A 21,792-nucleotide genomic window follows, 5' to 3' on the forward strand; every position below is an offset into this window, starting at 1 on the left:
TAGTGTTGGTTCAGACTTACTACCCCTTAACAGTAGTATCTTGCCTTTTAAAATCAACATTAAGAAGATTCAGTTCTACAATGGCTGGTGACCCCTTTCTTTGAAATGACTTTAACTCTTATTTAACTGGGGTTGGTTTGTTCAGATTTCAGTACAGTATATGAGATTTACCAACATCATTCACAAGCATTTCTTAAGCATATACCCTTTCATTAGCAGTGACATGCTAAAGTTGCCAACATTGGAACTCATGGTACAAGAGATTGAACGCCAGCTTCTTTGCTTGGTTTACAACAGGCGACAAATAACGGTTCCTTATAGTTTTAGCACTTTTGAAACCATCAAAAACATCCCACAGAAGTGTGTAAACTGCAATCCAAAAATCAAAAAGTCTAAAACCAAATTTCCCCCACTGCCACCAGTTAGTTCCCCCAGTTTTGTCATTGTACACACATTACACGGTGATTGAAAAGTCCCTGTGCACCAGCAATGATTAACAAGCTTTTTTTTAAGTAAATATTGGAATTGCTGGATACCTGTCTTCAAGCTCTGAGACCATTTTCTACAGTTGCTGTAAGTAGGACAAGGTCAATAAAATGGATGGTTAATTATTGCTGGTACACAGGGAATTTGCAGTCCCCCTGTCGAATGCTCAGCGCTGGGCAGCAGTAAAGCACTGCCTGTCATTGGAACTCACCTCAGCCTCAAAGTAAAAACCTCTTTATTGAAGACAACGGGTAAGAGTTTCAGGAATGTACATTGCTTCAGGCTTGACTATACTCTCTCCAGACCAAACTTCATGCAGGATCCCCTCCCCCTCCTCACAACAATAACCTCAAAACTGAGGTTAAGTGAGGTCAAATAAAATAAACAAAACAATAAAAACGTCAAGGTACCTTATTATAAACAATCCAGTTTGTGTTGTTTTTCTTTTATCTACAGTGAAAACGTTATTTACAAGCTTTACAAAACCGGTTTCCATCTCGGCTGCGTTACTGGCAAGCCCAGCTGAGCCCCAGCAGAGTTAGTGTCCATGAGGGCCACTGTGCCCCTCTCTACTGCACCCGGTACTTATAGAAAAAGCAGAGGCCTCGGGTGAAGTTCCAGCCCAGGCCCAGAGAGACCAGGTACAGCAAGACCAGCAGCGCGAAGGGATACAGCAGGATGACTGTGTTCTTCAGGAAGGGTAATGCTGTGCGAAGGCAAAACCAGTGGTCAGGACAATCTGTATGAAAGCTTACATTTTCAGAAGACAGAAGTATTTACAAAACAACAGTAACCTCCACAGTCTGAACTGAGCCAGACCGCAAGGTTCTGCCCTCAGCCAGTGGAGGCAATAACAATTCGGTCACACTGGCAGATCTTTCCAGTGGCGTACCAGCCTCACTTACCACTGTAGCCCAAGAAGGTGATGTAGATGTAATAGCCGATGGCAATCAGCCACAGGGTGTTACCCACAAGGCACCCAATGAACCATTCGGAGTTTATAAAAACAATGTCTGCAAGAAAGGGAAAATACATCATACTTTAAAAAACAGGCATTAACATAATGTATGGCAATTCCATAAGCACCCTGTGGAAAAGTAGAGCTGGGAATATGACCGTGGCAAGTAGATCACTCTGAAAATAAATATGGAGACATTTCTTATGCATTAACTCAGTATGTGTCTGCTTTTATTTGCTTTAAATAAGGTAACAAGCACACTTGGTGTTGTATAAAAGGACCTGTCACAGGTAAAACATGCTACACCATAATCTTATGCTAATCTTCTTCTCCGGTCAATCCAGCTCCTTTCACAGGTCACCCTGAATCAATAATTTCTGAAGACTAGCTATGCTAGTATATAAGCCAATTAATAAGATAAGGAAGACACTTTGAACTAAGTCACCCTGGATAAGGGTGTCTGCTAAATAATAATAACTTGTGCAATTAAGCAAACTCTTTGAGAGCTTAAGCAGTATTTATTTGCTTTAATGCAAAGCCAATCTCTATAATGGGGTTGTTTACAGGAGCACTCTGGGTAAAGTGGTGTGCTTTAGGGTACAACAGCAATGTCCCAGCTGGGATTTGAACCTGACCCTCTGGTTACAAGCCTAAAGTCCAAACCACTTCTCCACAATGCCACCCTGGGTTGGTTGTCCTGATTTTTTTCTAAATGACTGAATGGAACAAAACAAATACTCTGATTGGCATGTGGTGTTTCTAAGTCTTTATAAACTGAACACTTGGAGATGATCTATAAGCCCTGGATCGGGGGTCTCTGGGACCAGGCTTGGAGGAGTCAAGGCCCGAAGTGATCAACCTCCTCCACAACCATGCTAGGAAGGGTACTGTGTGAGGAGCACCGGGGAAGATGCAATGTCACAAGGAACAACCCTGAGGTGTTCAGTGAGATGGACATGCTTTGCTTTGAAATGGAACCTAATCCCTAACATAGCATGCTTCAATGCAAAGGGACACTAATAAAGTCAAATAAATACAATTAAACTAGGCATAACACCAACATTACAATCCACACATACATAAAAATTTAAATGTGTGTACGATCAGCTGCAGATTTATTACCCCCCATTAAATTCCTTTAACTGAAAATCAGAACAACTAGAGCGAAGGAGTAGCATACTGTACAATCAGACTTACAGTCCGATCCTGTCCACACTATCCCAGGAACTGTACCTCAAAAAGATTCACACTAATCCAGTTTCAAGAGCTCACACTCAAGTAATGTCACATATCAAGTCTGCCAGAGTGCTTACAGATTGCCAATTGCATAGTACAACAGTCAACCAGCAGGCATACAGTGGACAGGGCCTTATCCTGTCCATGCACCAAAGCCTCATTAAAACGGCAGGGTTTTAGAAGGCTGAGGAAGGCTTTGTATTCTGGTGCAATTAAATGTCACCAGAGTCTCGTCATCAGTTTAGTTTTATGCCATCTTTTTAGAGCACATCTTAGATCTGGAGCATCCAAGGCCCTTTCCTATGTCTCAATTTATTTTATCATGGATAATGCAGTATACAGGTTACAGGTTAAAAACACAGAACACATGCACTGCATACAGGCTTTCTAGCCAAAACTAATCTGCAACTCTTGCCCATGGTCAGGCTTTTAGTTATAAATACAAAGTTAATCAGTGCAAAAACACAGAATGTACACAGTGAATTGATTTACAATCTTAATTTTCACAAAAGTCAATTTGCAATATTTTCTGATGCATATCTCACACATATATGTACATACATATGAATATTATATATATATATAACATACACCGATCAGCCAAAACATTATGACCACCTGCCTATTATGTAGGTCCCCCTTTTGCCGCCAAAATAGCCCTGACCCATCGAGGCATGGACTCCACTAGACCTCTGAAGGTGTGCTGTGGTATCTGGCACCAAGACATTAGCAGCAGATCCTTTAAGTCCTGTAAGTTGCGAGGTGGGGCCTCCATGGATCGGACTTGTTTGTCCAGCACATCCCACAGATGCTCGATTGGATTGAGATCTGGGGAATTTGGAGGCCAAGTCAACACCTTGAACTCGTGATTCATCAGACCAGGACACCTTCTACCATTGCTCCGTGGTCCAGTTCTGATGCTCACGTGCCCATTGTAGGTGCTTTCGGCAGTGGACAGGGGTCAGCATGGGCACCCTGACTGGTCTGCGGCTGCGCAGCCCCATACGCAACAAACTGCGATGCACTTTGTGTTCTGACACCTTTCTATCAGAACCAGCATGAACTTTTTCAGCAATTTGAGTAGCTCGTCTGTTGGATCGGACCATACGGGCCAGCCTTCGCTCCCCACGTGCATCAATGAGCCTTGGCCGCCCATGACCATGTCGCCGGTTCACTGCTTTTCCTTCCTTGGACCACTTTTGATAGGTACTGACCACTGCAGACTGGGAACACCCCACAAGAGCTGCAGGTTTGGAGATGCTCTGACCCAGTCGTCTAGCCATCACAATTTGGCCCTTGTCAAAGTCGCTCAGATCCTCAAGCTTGCCCATTTTTCCTGCTTCTAACACATCAACTCTGAGGACAAAATGTTCACTTGCTGCCTAATATATCCCACCCACTGACAGGTGCCATGATAACGAGATTATCAGTGTTATTCACTTCACCTGTCAGTGGTCATAATGTTATGGCTGATCGGTGTATATTATTATTATTATAAATTATTATTATTACTTCTATTTCTTGGCAGATGCCCTTATCCAGGGCGATTTACAACATAAGTGCAAGTGCATTGATATAGATCAATGATTACAGTTCTGATTCTGCTTAAGCCATCATTTAACATGGTAAAATCATTGAATTCTGTTTATATTTTCATCTCAGTTTGTAAAGTATTCCACAGATGTGGGCGCCACTCACGGTTAATGAAGAACAGCTGGAAGAAGTGCAGAATCACCAGCAGTGGGTAGAAGGCGTTGAGGTGCACGTCAAAGGCATAACCCCATTCCACATCATAGTCTTTGCTCGGATGCTTCATCAGATATTTGTTTGAAATGACCCTGAGGGGGGGAACACAAAGGGGTGGGGGAGAAATTAAAAAGTGAAGGTTTTACCAAATTAACCATTAATTTGCTTTGCCAGTTTATCTGTATATTCTGGTTTAATAAAACTGGCTCTTGGATCATGATGAATGAGTCACTGGTATGCCTTTAATACCTACACAATCGATGCTGGCAAAGTAAGTTAAAAATCAACAGCAAGCCGAAACAATTTGTGATTTAGAAGGATCGAGAATGCTTCAGTGGGCCAAAAGAGTTTAGTAGGTTGCTATAGCAGTGGCGAGTAACTCTTGTCCTGGAGATTCAGACTTTGGCAGGTTTTGTAGGGAGGCCATGGTTAGTGCTCTAGATTGATAACCTGAGGTTCTTCGGTCCCAACTGAGTTGCACTCTTATGCAAGGTACTTTGCTCCCTTTAACTCTTTGCGACGTATGGATGTAGTGGTGCATCGAATGCTCCCTGGGTCCAAATGGATATTGGCGTACCGGTACATCTTGAACTTCGATCTTGAATTAGCATGCCTGCACAGTTCTGGATGAAGCTATACTCTTACCATGGGATACTGTAAACATTTTACATTAGTATCTGCTGTCCTCTGATATGTTTTTTAAGGACTTACACATTATAATAATTGAATACAAAACATAACCTTCAACATGTCCACATACGGATGAAAAATAAATACTTTAAATTCCATGCTAAGGAATTCCACAAGCTGAAGCATTCCTGAAAACTGCCACTCTTTCCTCCCCCTACCCAATCCAAATTACATTTTGTAAATACTTTACTGGACAGATTGTTTTGTTTTGTCGGGGGTTAAACAAAGATTTCAGAAGCACAGGTTTTCGATTTTTTGTTTCGTGCTTTTGTTTTGCTTTGTGCGAGTGCCGAATTACACTCCTCCCCTGCGAAGGTATCCATGCATCTTTCTCTCTTGTTTGTGGATGTTCTAGCAGTATGTCTTTTGCTGTGTGAGTCTGAAAAAGATGATTCTATCGATCTATCCTCCTAGTATTTTAATTGTAATCAATACATGTCTGTCTGTATTTTGTGTACATTAATCATTTAACTACACAAAAGGATAGTTATTATTATTATTATATTCTACTCGCTCACTGGCACGGGGTGGCATTTAGAAATCATGCTCCAAAGGGTTAAAGCCCATCCGTATAAATGGTATGTCCCTTGGTTTTAAATCAGTAACCAAATAAATACAATTCCAAACCGTTTTAAAATTAACAAAGAAAAAGCATTACTTACCACATTAATGTTGATATCAGTAGGCCGACTCCAATGCAATCAATGAAGACCACCCATAATAGCAGCTTCATCATTTCCAAGACACCCATCCCCAGCACAATGGCAAACCCTATGGTTGAAACTGAGGAAGGAAGGAAAGGAAAGGAAAACATAAACCATGCATTCGCTTAGCTCCATAACCCTCAATCTCACATTGATCAAAACATGTGGAGGAATGATGCCAGCTCTTGACTTGAACTGAGAAGAGTTTGTTTTACAGTTAACACAAAACACAAAATAACCACTTACTCTCTCAAATGCATAAAAAAACTATTATATTGTTCCCCTCTGCTAGTGCAAGGTTTGTCATATTAGACCTTGAGGGATGCATGCCTTGACAGGATGGTGTCATGCACATTGAAATGGATACCTGTATCAGCCTGGTGTAAATATCAGCATGACCTTCTGTACCAGGCCCTAGGTGCTGCCCAAGACCCCAGTCTGCCACATATGAGCATCCAGATGACTAACTCTACAGTGAGCTTGTGGTTAACAATAGTACAATCTCAAGGGAGGATGTGATTTTGAATGTGGTAGAGCTCTACACCTGGCACTGACTCCCTGGCCTTCTGCTTGAGTGCATCTTTGCAGGATGGGGGATAGGGGTGTGTAGATCTCAACTCACCACACAGCCAGATGCTGAGAATCACAAGGAAAGCAGGGTCGTCCCTTGCCCACTGGTCTTTCGTCTGTTTCCTGTAGTGAAAGTTGCGGTAGACTTTCTGTGGGGAGGTGAACAGGTACAGCATCTGCCAGACAGCGAACTCGAAGTCCATCTGCTTGAAGTGGAAGACTCGCCGCAGGTACTTGTAGCGCTTGGCTCCTGCCGTGTGGCGCGCGGCATCTCGCGAGCTCAGGCTGCCATTTCCCTGGCTCTGAGGGGAGTACGTCGTGGTGGGTAACATTGTGCTGCAGAGCGAGGAAAAAAAAGAAAAACATGTTTTTCTTTAATAAAACATACAAAGAAAATGACCCGTGACCGAGGTGTAAACTTGGATGGTGTCATACTAGTAGACTCACATATCAAGAACAATGAGCAATTTATCCAGTAGAATGGGCTCCAAGTGATGCATTAATCTGAAGCTCATTTAAGTGGTAAATCTGTCTGAAATCTGCTTATTAATCATGACACCTCCGGCGTCTGGTGATTGTGTTATGGATATGCAAATGTTTTAACTGAAAGAATACTATAATTAAAAAAACTTGACATTATCAAAATGCATAAAAGTTTTCCATCTGTCTTGTTGAATATTAAGTAAATTATAAATCTATCAAATGCATAACAATCACTACAATATGTTTTATTCAATCAATCTGGAGGCATTTATCTGTACACAAAATGGGTGGAATTTTACGCCCAATTCTGCCAAGCCCACCTTTACAACTCGTTTTGTGAAGCAGAGAACATTGGGTGGTCATTATTACGCATTACTTCCTCTCTCTGCCCACACAGCACCCTTACTGCCCAGGCAGAGGTAGTGTGTCAGGACTATCCAAGGAAACAGCTGTACAGTTTGCTTGCATCATTTAAAAAAAAAAAAAAAAAAACTTGCAAATGTGGACCAGGGGGCAAGGAAGAACAGATACCAGCAAAGAAACAGATGTATGCACAGAAATATATTTTTGGCAAGATTAAATATTAAGCCTTGTGGTCTACAACCTCCTATGAACTTAATGAGTATAGCAATGAAAAATAATGAATGAGCAACTGACAAAAAGGGGTAGTGGTCAGTCAGCAATGATGAATGCCCCCTGACCCTTATTGGGTCCCCCATCCCATCCCCAAAATGAGAACTGTTCCATTTGTCATGAAAATAGGTACATTGTAAAACATTACAGGAAATGTAAGATACCATGAAACCAACAGCAATCAAAATCAACAGTACTGCATACCCAGCAGGAAACACTGTTCCTTTTCCAATGTTATAGTTAAAATCCCTATGGTTTAAAAAAATGTAAAGGAAATTATTAGTCGCATTAAGTGATCGAGAGCTCGGTTGAGACAAAAACCAGCTGGGTAGGGGGTCTACTGGGACCAGGGTTGGGAACCACTATCCTAAATGCCATTTTATGTTTTATTTTATTTTTTCCAAAGGAACTCCCTGCCCTGCAGCTTTGCTTTCAGTAAGACTTCCAGATACTAAACATTGCAATGACTTGGCTATTCTGCTGCAGTGCCTTCCTCTTGTGAGATACTGTCATGTAATGTAGGGGTGATTAACTTAGCCAACCGATCACTTGGGTTCATGGAAACTCTTCTGGGAGATATCGTAAAGATCAGCCGGCTATTCCACACAATTCACGATTTTAAACCCCAAGTCCAATAGGATTTCCGCATTTGTGTGTGTGTTCAATACTCATGCAGGGGTGTGTTTGGTCGGGCACATCCCCACAACTTCGCTATAGTACTGCATCTGCCAGGTGGCATGATGTTATTGTTCGTGCCATGTCATGTCATGTGATGGGATGGGATGTTGCCATTTGGTTCGGTGCGCTTATACAGGTCCTGACCATAGAAGTTATCATCCTACAGCAAAACATATAAACATGTGTTTGTCCACGAAAACCCAGTCAGTGTAAAATAAGACCAGCAATACCACTACAATGATATATCTAGAATGCCACCGGCCGTTGTTGACAATTATTCAATTTTAAACCAAATGTAGACTTTTGGGGTTCAGCTAGTATTGCGAACACCTGACTAACCCTAGCCTAGCTATGCCTGGAAGTATAACCTGGTGCAAAAACACAATGACGGAGCCCACTCGGCGTTTATCGTTTACAGGTATGAGTATCCTGTTACTATCTGAGGTTAGGTGGGGTACAGATGTGAAATAGGATTCCTAGTGAAACACAACAGGGCCTTATGCGACACCAAAGCCAATACATGATTAGACGTGCATATACGAACCATTTTAAGTAAACGGTTAAAACACAAAAACGCCCCGGTGCAATGCCTGCCTACCTGCGCACAGCAGAACCCGAACTTCCTCGGACGCGCTAATTCCACAGCCAAACTCCAGAACTGCAGCCCGACTTCCTGGCACAAAGTGAACACGTAGCAGCGTCCTGTACAGCGCGACACGCCTCCTGCGCCGCCTCCCGGGAACTGTAGTCCAATCACGATGAACGCGAAACGGGCTTAGCCGTGGAAAAAACTACAACCCCCATCAGACGTGCTAGACGTGTGACGTTTCAATCCCATACCCCTCTGTTTTTACATGGCCGCGTCCATAACAATATTAGTAACGTTGTTGAAGTGGCGTATACTGTAAGGAGATAATTACGCGATAGGGAAAGGTCTATCGTTACAAGAGGCCACATTAGTTGAAAAGCAATGCCCAAGTATTACGAGGACAAAGAGGATGATGGCAGAGCTTGCTCGGGGGTGAGAGAGGACTTCAAGTCTTGTCTCCTTGAACACGATTGTGTACGAAAGGTAAGGTATACAGGTTACCAGAATAAAGTACAGGTGTAAGACTACAACAGCGTATGGATCTGTTTTATAGGGGAAATCAAATATAATATAACGGACACGTGTTAGACGAATAGATTAAAGTAGGCAGTTCAAATCAGTAACATCAGAATAGGATAATGTCAATAATCACAAGCTAAAGTGTGTACAAGTAGGGTAATCTATGATATAATTCTTTTATTTTGTGGTAGGAAGGGAAGAGCCCAAGCGAATGCCTGAAGGAAGGACATTGCAAAGCTCTGCAGGTTTCTTTCTTCGAGTGTAAAAGATCGATGGTAAGCCAGCATTTCTCACTCTTTTTGCGGCAATCTGCCATTAGAGAGCGCTACTTTACTTATAATAGTGCGTGATAGAGTTCATATCATGAATTTATATATTCTATATATAAATGTATAAACGCTGAAAATAATTCAACCAGAAATTTAAACCATTAAACAAATGTTTCATGGTGGGGCACTGTTTGTGGAACTGTAGAGCCCCATGCCACAGAGTGCTATTTTGACATGCAGTGGTGCTGCTAGTGTAATGAAAGGCATTGGCGGTGTGGGTATACTGTACTGTATACTGTACTGTAAACTATACTGTATACTATCAGTGTCTCCCACACTTCTCGTCTTGTCCGGCGGCAGAACATTACGAGCTGGAAACTATTCAAATCCAGCGATTATTGATGATCACTCTGTGTACATTTGTGATACTTATATATTTCTGGTCGAATTATTTTCAGATGTGTTGAGTATTCCCCCCTAAAACCAACGTCTATCTTTAGGGTTATTCTGCTTGTTTTGGAAGTGCATAAATAACGACACATCTAGGTTAATTATGACTGAAACCAGTTGTTATTCTGCCTGGGGACTGGGAGCTGTATGTATTAAATATCACAACTATGACTACTGTCAAATACTTATTAAATGTGTCACTTAATTAAATTGTCTAAAAACTTGTATTACAAGTGGAATCTGAAGACTTTTTTTCATCGGACATGTCTCATATTGACCTGGATGGGAAGCAAAGATATGTTTGAGTCAAAATCTGCCTGATTTCATGGAGATTTTGATCTACATTTTTCAACCATGAAATGACTCTGAATTGCATTTTTCAGGTCTCCAATTTGAAAAATGTTCAGGGGGAGGCCCCCCAGACCCCCCACCATGAATTTCTCATTCATTCTGCTTTGCACCCCCACCCCTATACCCCACACACTTGGATATACCCAAAAATTCCACCATCCCATCTGGCTCTTGTGTTAAAAAAGACTCGTGTTAAAAGCAGTCTTTTTCATTGGACAGTTGATTGAAAACCAGCACCTCAGAGCAGTGTTGGCAATGAAACTCCAGCCAAAATACTAGGTACTGACCTGCACAAACTGCAGTAAATGTACATCCTATCTAGACATCAATAGTTCATAGTGAATGTTTTCCTCTTAGTGACAAATGAGTGTTCGTAGTGTTTCAGTTCTGTTTTACAGGAAAATACATGTTTGTTCTTTACTTAAGAGCATTAGAATGTATTGACAGTATTATATGAGTTATACCAAATATTTTCAGTCCTGGAAATTAGGAGTTGCTAACACCCATGATTACCGTAGGCTTCCCTAAAGCATGTGGCTGGTGTGGGGTTCCACTGTATAGTCCTGGTTATTTTATTGGCAACTTTTACAGTTTTTGTTAGTTTGTATTGAGTGATTTTTTTTTAGCAGTCCAAATAAGCTTATGATGTATAGTTTGTTATCATTGGTCAACTTCCGTAGTCCTGAAAGTTGGTGCCCATGGGAAATGTATAGCCTCTGACTCCATGCTGCCTGCCACAACTTGTACTTGTACAAGAGGTGTATTATGGGCTGTGGGCTTTGCTGTAACTACAGTTACTTATTTCTTTGCTTCTACTGTCAGGAAAGTGACTGATAGATATTAGAGGATAAAGGGCCTAGGTGTGGCAGGAGGATAAACAAATGTCTTTCACAGTGCTAACATTTGTAGGTTTCTTGAGCTCCTAAGCCAACTGTGAGCCCACACACACCTCCTTGAAGACCACTGCTCTATATTTTCCCCAGTCCTTGCATTCAAAAGCAACATTTTACACAGTGAACAAGAGTCCACTGTTTTTTAGCATGTAACTATTTGTAATAGGTATAGATATCTTTTTAAATATCTGTATGTCTAGTGCCAGTAATTTATGGCTTTCTTTTTCTTTTTGTAGATAGATACAAGGTCACGATTCAGAGGCAGAAAAGGATATTGAAGCGAAGATCCAGTCATCTCTTGAAAACATGAGATGTGTGAGAGATCCCTGAAGGAACAAGGTTTAGGTGCAAATAAGAATAATTTTGGGATGTGGTTCCCCTTCATTGTTGCCCCATTAGAACTACACATTACTCCAACATGACTACTGTGTAAATGTGAATTGTGGCAATGTTGGCAAGCTTTTTTTTTTTTTTGTCAGATAAGCATAAAAGATTTGTATGAATCTAGCATCTTCTAGTGCAATAATGAGATTCTTTGCTGGTGGAAAAAACAATACTAACCAACAGTTTTGGAAAAGTAAGTGGCAAACTTATGAATAAAATGTAGTAACCTGTGTGAACTTGAGTGCCATTACAGCTCCATACCTGTGTATGGGCACCTCTAAACTGAAGAATCCTTGATATTTGCAAAACATGTCTTCTCTGGTTGTGTTAAAGACCCACGGCACTGAGCACAGTCCTGTCCTGTTAATCTGCTTTTTAAACAAGGAGGTTGTACCTCTTCAACCTCTTGCATTTTATTTTTTCTTTCTGCTACTCCATATGCAAATTCTAAAATTCTTTATGGACAAAGGTTTTTATAATTCCAAAAAATAAAGGTGAAAATGCATTGTTTATTTTATTCTTTTGGCAGCTGATCTTTCTCAACTTAGATTTGTTTACATTAAAATACCATCAGTAAGAAGCAGAAATATCTGGATACAAATCTAGAAATGTATTGAAAATTACCTTTTGTTATGTATATCTTAATGCAATTATGCTGCATATAGGACATATAAGATGTACATATCTTAAAGGATGTCACATTAAGGAAAAACTGAATGTTCAGGGTCATGTACACACATGCAGAATCACAGAAATCGCACACAATCTAGAATACTGTGACTGACAAGACATCTTACATACTGTCCAGGCTACAGCAATTTCATGCAAAATAATTCCACATTTACAATGCGTTTCAAACTATGTAAAATGTATTTTATAAAAATACCAGCAAAACTATTTGAGCAATGTAACCTTTTAGTTCAGAAAGTTAAAAGATAAAGTCAATTAAATGTCAAGACTATGTATAGCTTATTACACAAACTTCAATAGAAGTACACAAAATGTCACATGATCTTGGTTTGCTTTCCTTCTACTGAATAATTACAAAGGGTCCAGTTCATAACCTGAATTCCACAAATGTTCCACAAAAGCACGAGGACAATTTAAAATAATTACAGATGAAATAACTTATTGATAGACGCAAGCTGGTTTCACAAACGATTACTTGATCCGTGTTTGTTGCTGAAAAACAGTGCTGGAGCCTTGTAAGAACAATCAATGAGGTCATTTCAGAGCTGTCATCATCATACTTTTAAATTTCTCAAGGTCACACTTCTTGATGATGAAGGCCTTGTGCTCTTTTTGGAGGAGGCCCAGTTTGTCGAGCACCATCATGCCTCGGGTCAGCTTCCCTGAGAGCTCCACACTGACTGGCCACTCCTCCAACTCTGTTATGACAGAGCTATCTATAGCGGCTGCCATGGCGTAGGAGTCACAGGATATAAAGCCGTCTCCGCCCACCATCTCCTTCTGGAACCTGGGTTGCTTAGCCATCTCCATGCTGTAGCAGAAGATCTTCTTCATGAACCTGGCTTTCTCAGAGTTCTGGTCCAGCCATGGATCACAGAATTCCTGAAGCATAAATATTGATATGTATATATGGAAGAATCAGCCTTGGGAGGAGTTTCTCCCCATTTTGCTCTTCACAAATGAATGATGAGGTTATTTGCTCATAACCTCCTATAACACTTTATAGAAATCGGATCTTATTTTCCTATTCATCTGAAATGCTCAAGGCACAGTTAATTAAAGTGATGGGAAGTTTGCCAACAGTAGAAAACTACCACTAAGCATTGCCATTTAAAACAGAAACCCTTTGTGTGAGCATATTCACATTGTTCAGGAGTCCACATAATATAGGCTAACATTCTCATGGTTTGGACTTCCCTGACTGTTAGAAAGTAAACTATTTTGCTAGGTTTGCCCCTTCCTAAAAGAGATACATTATGACCACATTAACACAGCTCTGCAGTCCTGCTGCTTCCCAGTCATTCTGAGATTAACTGAACAGTCCATGGCATGCTTCTCCTCTCCTTACCCAGGGGATCTTGTTCATGCATGTGAACTCCCAGGTGGCAAGGTAGGTTTTACACAGGTAGTCGTTTAGCACAATGTAAGCGGCTTCTGGATCGGCGGTGAAGTTGAACTCTCCACAGACGGTAGTGTTGCCTCGTGCTGCAGATAGAAGAACACAGTGACCTGCCAGACTGCTCAGTTTGGAGCCAAACAGCAACAGTTCTGTGGATCCCTGTAACTGCTCAGTTAGATCCCACCCCAATACGGGCTAATGAATATAAAATGTCTCCGACATATAATAGGTCATGACACATTTATTATTTGGATTATTATACTGTTAGTGCCTGTAAATCACTTTGTCAGTTTATATAATCTATTATAAGATTCCTGATCACTTATAAAGACTTCCTTTTATAACTCCTGATATCACCCCTGAGTAAATAGGAAAGTTTATAATCACCATTGCAATGTTCCTGTTTAAGGTGATACATCTCGTGATTTGTTGCCAGAGTGCTTCCACATTGTACGTGCTGTGACACCCTGTGTGGTGTACAGTGTGTGAGGGGTGCTAAGTCAGGATGAAATGCCTCCCCCTTGTGACCTCACCTCGCCACACAGAACATTCCTCACAGGCGTTGCACACCAGCCCCCAGCAGGTAGAGGAAACATGGGGCTGTATAAAAACCCAGCCCGGACCATCCCTCATTGCATTGTACCCTAGGGGGACGTGCAGGAAGGTGTTGGCGAGTAGTTAGTGTTCATTTAGTTGTCTTTCCCTGTCTGCAAGTGTCCCCATTGATAAGCTGTCTGCACAATTCAGCACAATTCTCGCCATATCACCGGTTAGACTCAAAAGAACATCCACGTGACTCCATCTGCACTGGAAGATTAATAATTCATAGCTTTTATTATCCTTATCTTTCGACGGACTAAACTTCATCCACTGAAGTCAAGGGTCAGCTTCAAGGCAAAGTCATTCACTACAGTTATCCATCATTGTGATTTCATGAAGAGGTCATGCTCAGATTAACCTCTAATTGTAACAAAACCACATGAACATTTGGATCGTTGTCCAAAGGAAGAGGAGTTCTCTCTCCTCTAGACTCTTGGCACTTCTTTATTATTCTTAGTGTTACTATTATTATTATAAGAATAATAGTAGATGAGTAAAAGACAAACTTACAGTCTGTGTTTCCTCCCATGATGTACAGTCCCTTCAGTTTCTGGGGAAAGCTGGGATCTATCTTCACAGCGAGAGCCAGGTTTGTCAAAGGGCCGGTAGCAACAAGAGTGACCTGAAATAAAGCACTTTCATTTAACATGCACCGCTGCCTGACACCCAGAGCCCAGCCTGGGAGGCCAGTCAGCTACTGAATGAATGCTGCTCAGAAACAGAAAGCTCTCCCCATTCACCTAGGCACAGAATTCCCACTAAAATAGCTAAACCGTTCAAAATGTAAACTCTTTAATTAACACAAACATTAATTATCAGATTCGATTATCAGTTAACTAGGCTGTTACTGAGGTACAACAAAATCAATGGGATGTTATTTCGACCCATTCCCAAACACAAATGATTAATTAGAGGCTCACAGATTTTAATTGGTTTTGGCAGACAATTCATGGTTATTGAACTCAGAAAGAACTCTGTAAAAAATGTCCTCTGATGACTTAACACAATGTCTGCAGGTATCATTTCCACATTATCCCCAACTCCTGCCCTAACCGTAGCTGGGTTGCTCACATGTCACTGGACACTGGAGAGGTGCTGGACTGCCCAGACAGCAGAGGTGTAACTGTGCGTTAAGCACATGCTTCGGCAGCCCTGCTCACCTGGCCTGCATGCTCTGTGGTGATCCGGATCATTGCCTGCACCGCCCCTTCCTTCTGGACATGCTCCAGTCCTGGGGCCTCGGGATCAGGGGCCTCTCCCAGACCGTCCTTCCCATGGAAGTGACTGGCGTTCAGGGACTCATTCAGGAGTGAACTGGAGGCGCCTCTGAAAACTGGGATCTGCAACAATGGAATGAATGGAATATATGCATTGGTTTTGTAAAAGGTGAAACATGTTTTTAAAGGAAATGGTTAAAGTAACTTTTGTTCTGTCCTGAAGATTCTGTCCTGTGTTCCATATTGAGCATACTGCAAAAGTTCTCCCACCCCCACCAAGACAAAACAAATGTGTCTATTAATTGTATGTGTGATCAAATTGCTTGTTCTGTAAACCTACTTTAAGGGAAAGAATAATACATCTAAAACTGGATATCCAAGCCTGGCATCATATCCTTTCCCCAAATTTCTAATCCTCCTACCATAATGAATCTTGTGAAAGGTTTGAACAAGCCTCAGGTGTAGTTAAAGTGAAGTGTTACCAACAGGTACGTTCATTCAACATGTAGGACTGTTTTACGGTAACTTGGAATAACACTAAAGATTAATCCAAGGGGCAAACAATTAGTATAAACCAAAAACTGGCAATCAAGTGAGATTTTTTCACCAACTGTCCTAGGAGGATATGAAAACACAACCCAATGATGTCATGCCAGTAGTGTTTAATGATTGAAGAAATGTGGCAGGATGTTTCATATTTTGTCTACATGCTGTAGATTCAAAAGCTGGAAATTCCTATTTGTATAAAAAACAGGACATTGTGGCAAATCTAGTTCCAGTTCCAAAAATATAGTTTCAGTACTGTCAGGACTCAAACTGTCTTGCGTAGTTTCTCGTGTAATTTCCAGATTAACCAGTTAAGTGGAATTACCAGCAGAGATTCCATTCTTGAGAAGAGGTGTATATATGTGTGGACAATGTTTTTCAAATACAAGGAAGTAAAAGATGGTGCCTTCCTGCTACTATTGTGAGAAGCACATGTTTCATTGTATTGAACCTCTCTCCAGTGTCATACCGAGAAGTTTTGTTTTTGTTTTTGGTGGCTTTTGTTGGAACAGTATTTCCACATTTTAGATGGGTGCTTCATTATACAATGTGTCTGCAGTTTTGTACACGCTGATGTGGCAATCTAAATGTTGACCCCTGACTCATTCCCTTAGCTTTGCAGGTCTCACACTCAGATTTTTCATGGGATACATACCCATGGGTAGTTAAGTAATATTCTGCCAAGTTTGTATTCTGTGCTTTTGAATAGAAGTCACAATAAACATGACAGTTTTTAACATCACTTGGAATTAATTCAGATGTGTGCCTATTTCTCCAGTTTACAAAACACTTATTTAGTTTATCTCAGCATTAATTGTATTCTTCTTTTATTATTTATTTTTGGTCAAATATAATTCAGTAATTTCTCCAGATGTGTCACATGTACAGCATGAACAAATCCCCAATGCAATACGCCTGGTTAATTACATATTTCACACCAAAGGAAAAACAAAAAACAATGTGTTTGTTCTGTAAAAGAGGACAGACTGACTGTATTAGTACCTTCAGTGTCCTTTGCATTTCTACATTAAACATTTACTACGCTTCAGTCTGTGTATCAAACAGAGATCCAAAGGCCTTGAAAGCCTCAGTGAAAGGCAGGGGTACCTTAAGTCGCTGGCAGACCTTGAGCACACGCAGCACATTTTTGCACACGTTATCAACAGATGTGTTTCCACGGACACAGGTGATGCCCAGAATCTGCACATCAGGGTCAGCCAGTGCCAGCATTATGGCCTGGGCATCATCCACACCACAGTCCACATCAACTAGCAGCTTCTTCACCATCTTCTTCTCTGAGCATCAAAAGAGAAAGAAATGAACAGAAGCCACAGCAAACGGTCATTGAAGGAGATTCAGTCTCATCACTGTGCTGACTTGTTGATTCCCAGGTCTGATTTTAAATACCCCACAATAATACGAACACAATTGAAAATAAAATAAAATAAAATACACAAAAACGTCATAATTAAAAAGTTAAATGCTTACTATCACAAACATACTAGTGCTAACTCAAATACAACAAAGCATTGCTGTAATGCCAGCAATCCTACAGCTTCCCACATACTCAGAAAGTATTAGTACATCTATAACTACATTGCTGTGTTGCTGTTGTTTCATTAAACATTCAATACATACATTGCACTCTGATCTGTATTTCAATGTATTATTCATTATACAGGACAACTGGCACATTATACACATGCATTTTATACAAATAAACCTGAGTAGCAGGGACGATTTGCACACCTGTTTAAAACGTGTGTGCAGCAAATAAATGTGTCCTACAATGGTTAAATTGTATTTCCTTTCTATAATTGCAAACATTATTTTGTTATCTTACTTAACAACACAGGTACGAAACAGCCAAATGCAACCATGTGGGCTCGGTTTCATTGAGCAACAATCGTTTGGGCTGCGTTTAATGTTTAGGAAAATACAAAATCCACATCAAATAATTAATTACACATCCTTACAAATTGTTGTAAAAATGGTTTTGGTATTTGAGCAAATAGGAGCATGCCCACTCTGTCACTTAGCCCTGTGATTTACGTACATTATTAAGTAATATGAACGGTTAACTAATACGTTTGAAACATTTTAGAGGCTCGTTACTTTCAAATGAAATGGTAACGTAAACTGTAAATGTTATAACTTGAATTGAGACTCGCAGACAAGACTATTTTTATCAAATGCAAATCGGGTGAAAGTTTAACAATGCTGTAAATGCTCGGATTTCCTGAGGTGTACTGGTTAGAGAATTTAGCTCGGGTTTATAAGTTCAAAATGCATGAGCAGCACTTCCTTTAATGCAACTTAAATGGAAGCAGGACAAAGCCGCGGTCCAGACACTCATCGATAGTAAAAGTATAATTTACCTGATGTCCGGTTTTGATGTCGGTGAGGCAGCTTGTGTGCTTTCAAATCCCCTGAAAAACAATTCTGCTGCATGTTTGTTAACTTTCAACCGGCGAGAGCTGAACACATAGTGCGCCCCCTGGTGGTGGAGTGTGGCGATACTGTGTGAAAAGGTCCCCTCCTTACTGTTAATCTTAATGAACACTTTTTAATCTCCTCTACTACCCCAATTTCACATTGCAGTTAACCTTTATTTTGTAAGCATAATCATTTAAAATTGTCATTAACAACGTTGTGCTGCAACGCCATTAAAGAGCAGGTTGTCAACCCATCCACCACTCCTTGGCGAGCTCTGTTGCTACTTTCTGATTATGTTTCTGGCTACATTTAAAATCAAAACATATTGATCATTTCATAATTGTTGACAAAGTGCTAAAATGTTTGTTTTCAACCTCCAAATAGGTGTCCAATCATTGATAAATAAATAGTTGAATGCTAAATGATTGTACCCTAATAGAAGGAGCTGTTTAGTAGGATCATGATTTTGCATACCATTGCATGAATGACTGCCTGACACATAATTTATTATATTTATGATTAACAATCAAATTATGAATTACTTAGAAACTAGTTGCTATTAATAAAGGTGCCATCAGTTGTCTTCTTATGAATGACTTGTTTGTCATTGAGTCAGTGTTGCTGATGAAAAGTAGGCCCTTCATTACCAAACACCAAGTAACTAAATTAGGATACAATTACGAGTCATTAGCAAACTGTTAGTTAAACATTAAACTGTTGGTTATTTTAAAACTAACCTTCATCTGGATGATCACAGGGATATGTGAATATTTGATATGTTAACTGGTTGCATATGTCAGATGTATCGCTTGTCTCGTTTGGCAGAGGAGTGGTGTGGCTGCTGTATTTTGTAGTTTATTTTGATACCAAATACCTTAATTTTAAGTGTATCTTATTTTAAAATACATTTTGATGTATCTTTGCCCATCCCTGCCTACATTTGTCAATACAATTAATTTCAGTGCATAATGTAGCTAAATTACTCACCATAATACTAAATGTAAACATCAGACCATTCCGACCTTAATCAGTTACTTATCAATAAATAAAACTATCAATGTATTTCTGATTTTGGATATTCATTCATTAATTCTGTAAACTACTATTAATAATGAAAATATTATATTTAATTTCATGTCATTGCAGAAAAGGGATTTGTTCATAAAAATACTGTACATAAGATAACATTTAATGAAGAAAATTTGAGAATTAAGAAATTTTTTGAAACAATTATAATTATATTCCTAATTATTCTCATTGATGTTGATTGAGCAGCACTTGGGACACTGCAAAAATGCCTCCCTCCACTTAAATAAAATTGTCTAAAATGTATCAAATTGACTTTGAAGTCTGTCATTATGGTTCTATTATCATGAAGGCATACACACATAGGGATCCTTGAGCTAGTGCGCATTTTACATACAATATTGATTGATTTACCTTGAGGACAAAAAGAACACTTTCAGTGATATTGACACAGCTACCAGAACCGGGAACCGGGTTCCCTATGGTAGGCGGATGTGAGGGTGTCTAGCTGGTCAGTTATGTCTTGTATAATCTTTGTCACATAGGAGTTTATTTGGTTTGATTATATGATTGCTTTATTGGTTGTATTTGCACAAGGTTTTTGTTTGAGTCCGGTCACATAATGTAATACATCTACATTGATCGGGTCATTCCACCCATCGTGCTCGTTTGGTGTCCAAAACCCTTCAAACAAGATTTATTTCTAGACACAAGAAAAAAAAATGGTGTGATTTTTCTTACACCTATCCCTTGTAGAAATAAGGCTCAAACTAATTTGAGATGAAACTCCCATGTTTTTATTGACTTTATTTTATGTCCATTGCAATGGACCTTGGGTTTCAATGGTCATGAAATTATTAATTTTGATTAAATGATTCAAGTTCATTTTCTTTAGTTTTTTTTTCACTGATATACTCTTAAAATTGAGTACATAGAAACATGATCTCTGGTAAGGGCCATCTTTCCAGAGCTTGTTTCAACAACAGCTGTTACTCTTCATGTGACATGGTAGAGGTGCTTGGACAGCAGCTCCAAGACCCATATGCTTCTTGTTGTCTTGAGAGAGCTCCATAGTAGCATCTTGATGGAAGAGGAAATTGTACGCAAGACCACTTTTGCCACAGAGGAAGTAAATCTTCACACCCCATGGATTTGGCTTTCCTTTTCCATATTGTTTCACAGAGAGTGCCCATCTGAAAGTCATAATTTGTTCATCAACACAAAGATTTCCTTCCAATGAGAGCTCCAAACAGCGCTTCTGAATGGAGTCATACAGTGGGCACACTTTGAAGACAACATCATTGTTTTCAGCCGGCCTGTCTATGTGGTTGACAAGGTGCAAGTGTGAGCGCAACTGGAAGAACCAGTCACGGCTCAAACTATTCCTGAAGATGCCAATATCAATACTGGAGTCCTAGTAAATGTACATACATAGTACATACTCAAGGGAGCTTCAGGACACCCATGGCCAGGTGAAGCCCAATTAAAGCTTTGATTTCCCCATGGGACACATTCTTTGTATTGCAGACACTTTGGTCATCTATGCCAGTGGTTCCCAAACTGTGGGGCGTGCGATTGGATAATCTTATTTCTTTTGCATCTACCTATCTCTATGAAATGACTTTTTTCACACTTACACACATTAAAAACAAACTGTACTGTCCCGAATAATAAGAGTGTAAATCAGTTCTCGGTAATTGGATTCTTCCATATCCAGTCAATGAGATTCAGTCCAATGAGAATAGTGAATTGTCAGATAGCAGTGTCTGTGAAAGCTGCTAATTGGTAGTTTGAGACCAAAATACACAGCATGTGAGGTGATAATTACGGTAAAATAAATACATAAGAATAACTTGCAGCTCCAAAATATCATTGAGTCATGGGAAACGAGCTCGCCAGACTTCTGCTACAATATTTTGGAAACGCATTAACATAGGAATATATATATCATTAGGGATGAGACCGAATAGTCGAAAATATATATAAAATGGGTAAAATCGTACAAAAGGGAAAGAGGGTGTTACTGTATCTTCAGGCTCAACCATATCATTAATTCGAGTGAGCAGCACGAGATGGAGTAAGAATAGGTTCATGCAGAGAGATTCCAATGTAAATGGCCAAATAAAATTGTGAAAAGTGAAATGCAAACAAGTATTAAAGTGTATTCGTCCCCTTGTTAGCATTAGGGCTTTCAAAGAAATAAATGTTAATATAAATATGACCGTGTGAGACATGGGGA

At 40.0% G+C, this 21,792-nt stretch overlaps 3 protein-coding genes across 3 annotated transcripts; 1 reads left to right on the forward strand and 2 right to left on the reverse strand.

The window, feature by feature from the left end:
* Window positions 1-704: 704 nt before the first annotated feature.
* Window positions 705-8,896, reverse strand: unc50 (unc-50 homolog (C. elegans)). Its single transcript, XM_066706950.1, has 6 exons — window positions 8,783-8,896; window positions 6,443-6,726; window positions 5,779-5,899; window positions 4,379-4,518; window positions 1,392-1,499; window positions 705-1,192 (listed from the first exon to the last, which is right to left on the reverse strand). Exons 2-6 carry the CDS (start codon window positions 6,720-6,722, stop codon window positions 1,056-1,058), a joined length of 786 nt encoding a protein of 261 aa, XP_066563047.1. The 5' UTR covers window positions 6,723-6,726; window positions 8,783-8,896; the 3' UTR covers window positions 705-1,055.
* Window positions 8,897-9,018: 122 nt separating this feature from the next.
* Window positions 9,019-12,156, forward strand: coa5 (cytochrome C oxidase assembly factor 5). The gene is made up of 3 exons (XM_066706952.1): window positions 9,019-9,256; window positions 9,484-9,567; window positions 11,492-12,156. Exons 1-3 carry the CDS (start codon window positions 9,155-9,157, stop codon window positions 11,531-11,533), a joined length of 228 nt encoding a protein of 75 aa, XP_066563049.1. The 5' UTR covers window positions 9,019-9,154; the 3' UTR covers window positions 11,534-12,156.
* Window positions 12,129-18,610, reverse strand: LOC136751375 (inosine-uridine preferring nucleoside hydrolase). The gene is made up of 6 exons (XM_066706951.1): window positions 18,470-18,610; window positions 17,199-17,386; window positions 15,489-15,668; window positions 14,839-14,950; window positions 13,678-13,814; window positions 12,129-13,211 (listed from the first exon to the last, which is right to left on the reverse strand). The coding sequence occupies exons 1-6, from the start codon at window positions 18,540-18,542 to the stop codon at window positions 12,864-12,866; spliced, it is 1,038 nt and encodes a 345-aa protein (XP_066563048.1). The 5' UTR covers window positions 18,543-18,610; the 3' UTR covers window positions 12,129-12,863.
* Between the last annotated feature and the right edge of the window lie 3,182 nt (window positions 18,611-21,792).

The sequence above is a fragment of the Amia ocellicauda genome, chromosome 6 (assembly GCF_036373705.1).
Source record: "Amia ocellicauda isolate fAmiCal2 chromosome 6, fAmiCal2.hap1, whole genome shotgun sequence".
Lineage (NCBI taxonomy): Eukaryota > Metazoa > Chordata > Actinopteri > Amiiformes > Amiidae > Amia > Amia ocellicauda.

Excerpts from the sequence above, each read along its gene's own strand:
- unc50 (XM_066706950.1), bottom strand. The coding sequence starts at position 6,722 with ATGTTACCCACCACGACGTACTCCCCTCAGAGCCAGGGAAATGGCAGC. Across the intron at positions 4,519-5,778 it reads CTGATATCAACATTAATGTG|GGTCATTTCAAACAAATATC; the intron begins GTAAGTAATGCT and ends TCCCCCCCTCAG. Across the intron at positions 1,193-1,391 it reads CACCTTCTTGGGCTACAGTG|CATTACCCTTCCTGAAGAAC; the intron begins GTAAGTGAGGCT and ends GCCTTCGCACAG.
- coa5 (XM_066706952.1), top strand. The coding sequence starts at position 9,155 with ATGCCCAAGTATTACGAGGACAAAGAGGATGATGGCAGAGCTTGCTCG. Across the intron at positions 9,257-9,483 it reads AACACGATTGTGTACGAAAG|GAAGGGAAGAGCCCAAGCGA; the intron begins GTAAGGTATACA and ends ATTTTGTGGTAG. Across the intron at positions 9,568-11,491 it reads TCGAGTGTAAAAGATCGATG|ATAGATACAAGGTCACGATT; the intron begins GTAAGCCAGCAT and ends TTCTTTTTGTAG.
- LOC136751375 (XM_066706951.1), bottom strand. The coding sequence starts at position 18,542 with ATGCAGCAGAATTGTTTTTCAGGGGATTTGAAAGCACACAAGCTGCCT. Across the intron at positions 14,951-15,488 it reads CCACAGAGCATGCAGGCCAG|GTCACTCTTGTTGCTACCGG; the intron begins GTGAGCAGGGCT and ends GCTTTATTTCAG. Across the intron at positions 13,815-14,838 it reads CATGGGAGGAAACACAGACT|CACGAGGCAACACTACCGTC; the intron begins GTAAGTTTGTCT and ends TTCTATCTGCAG.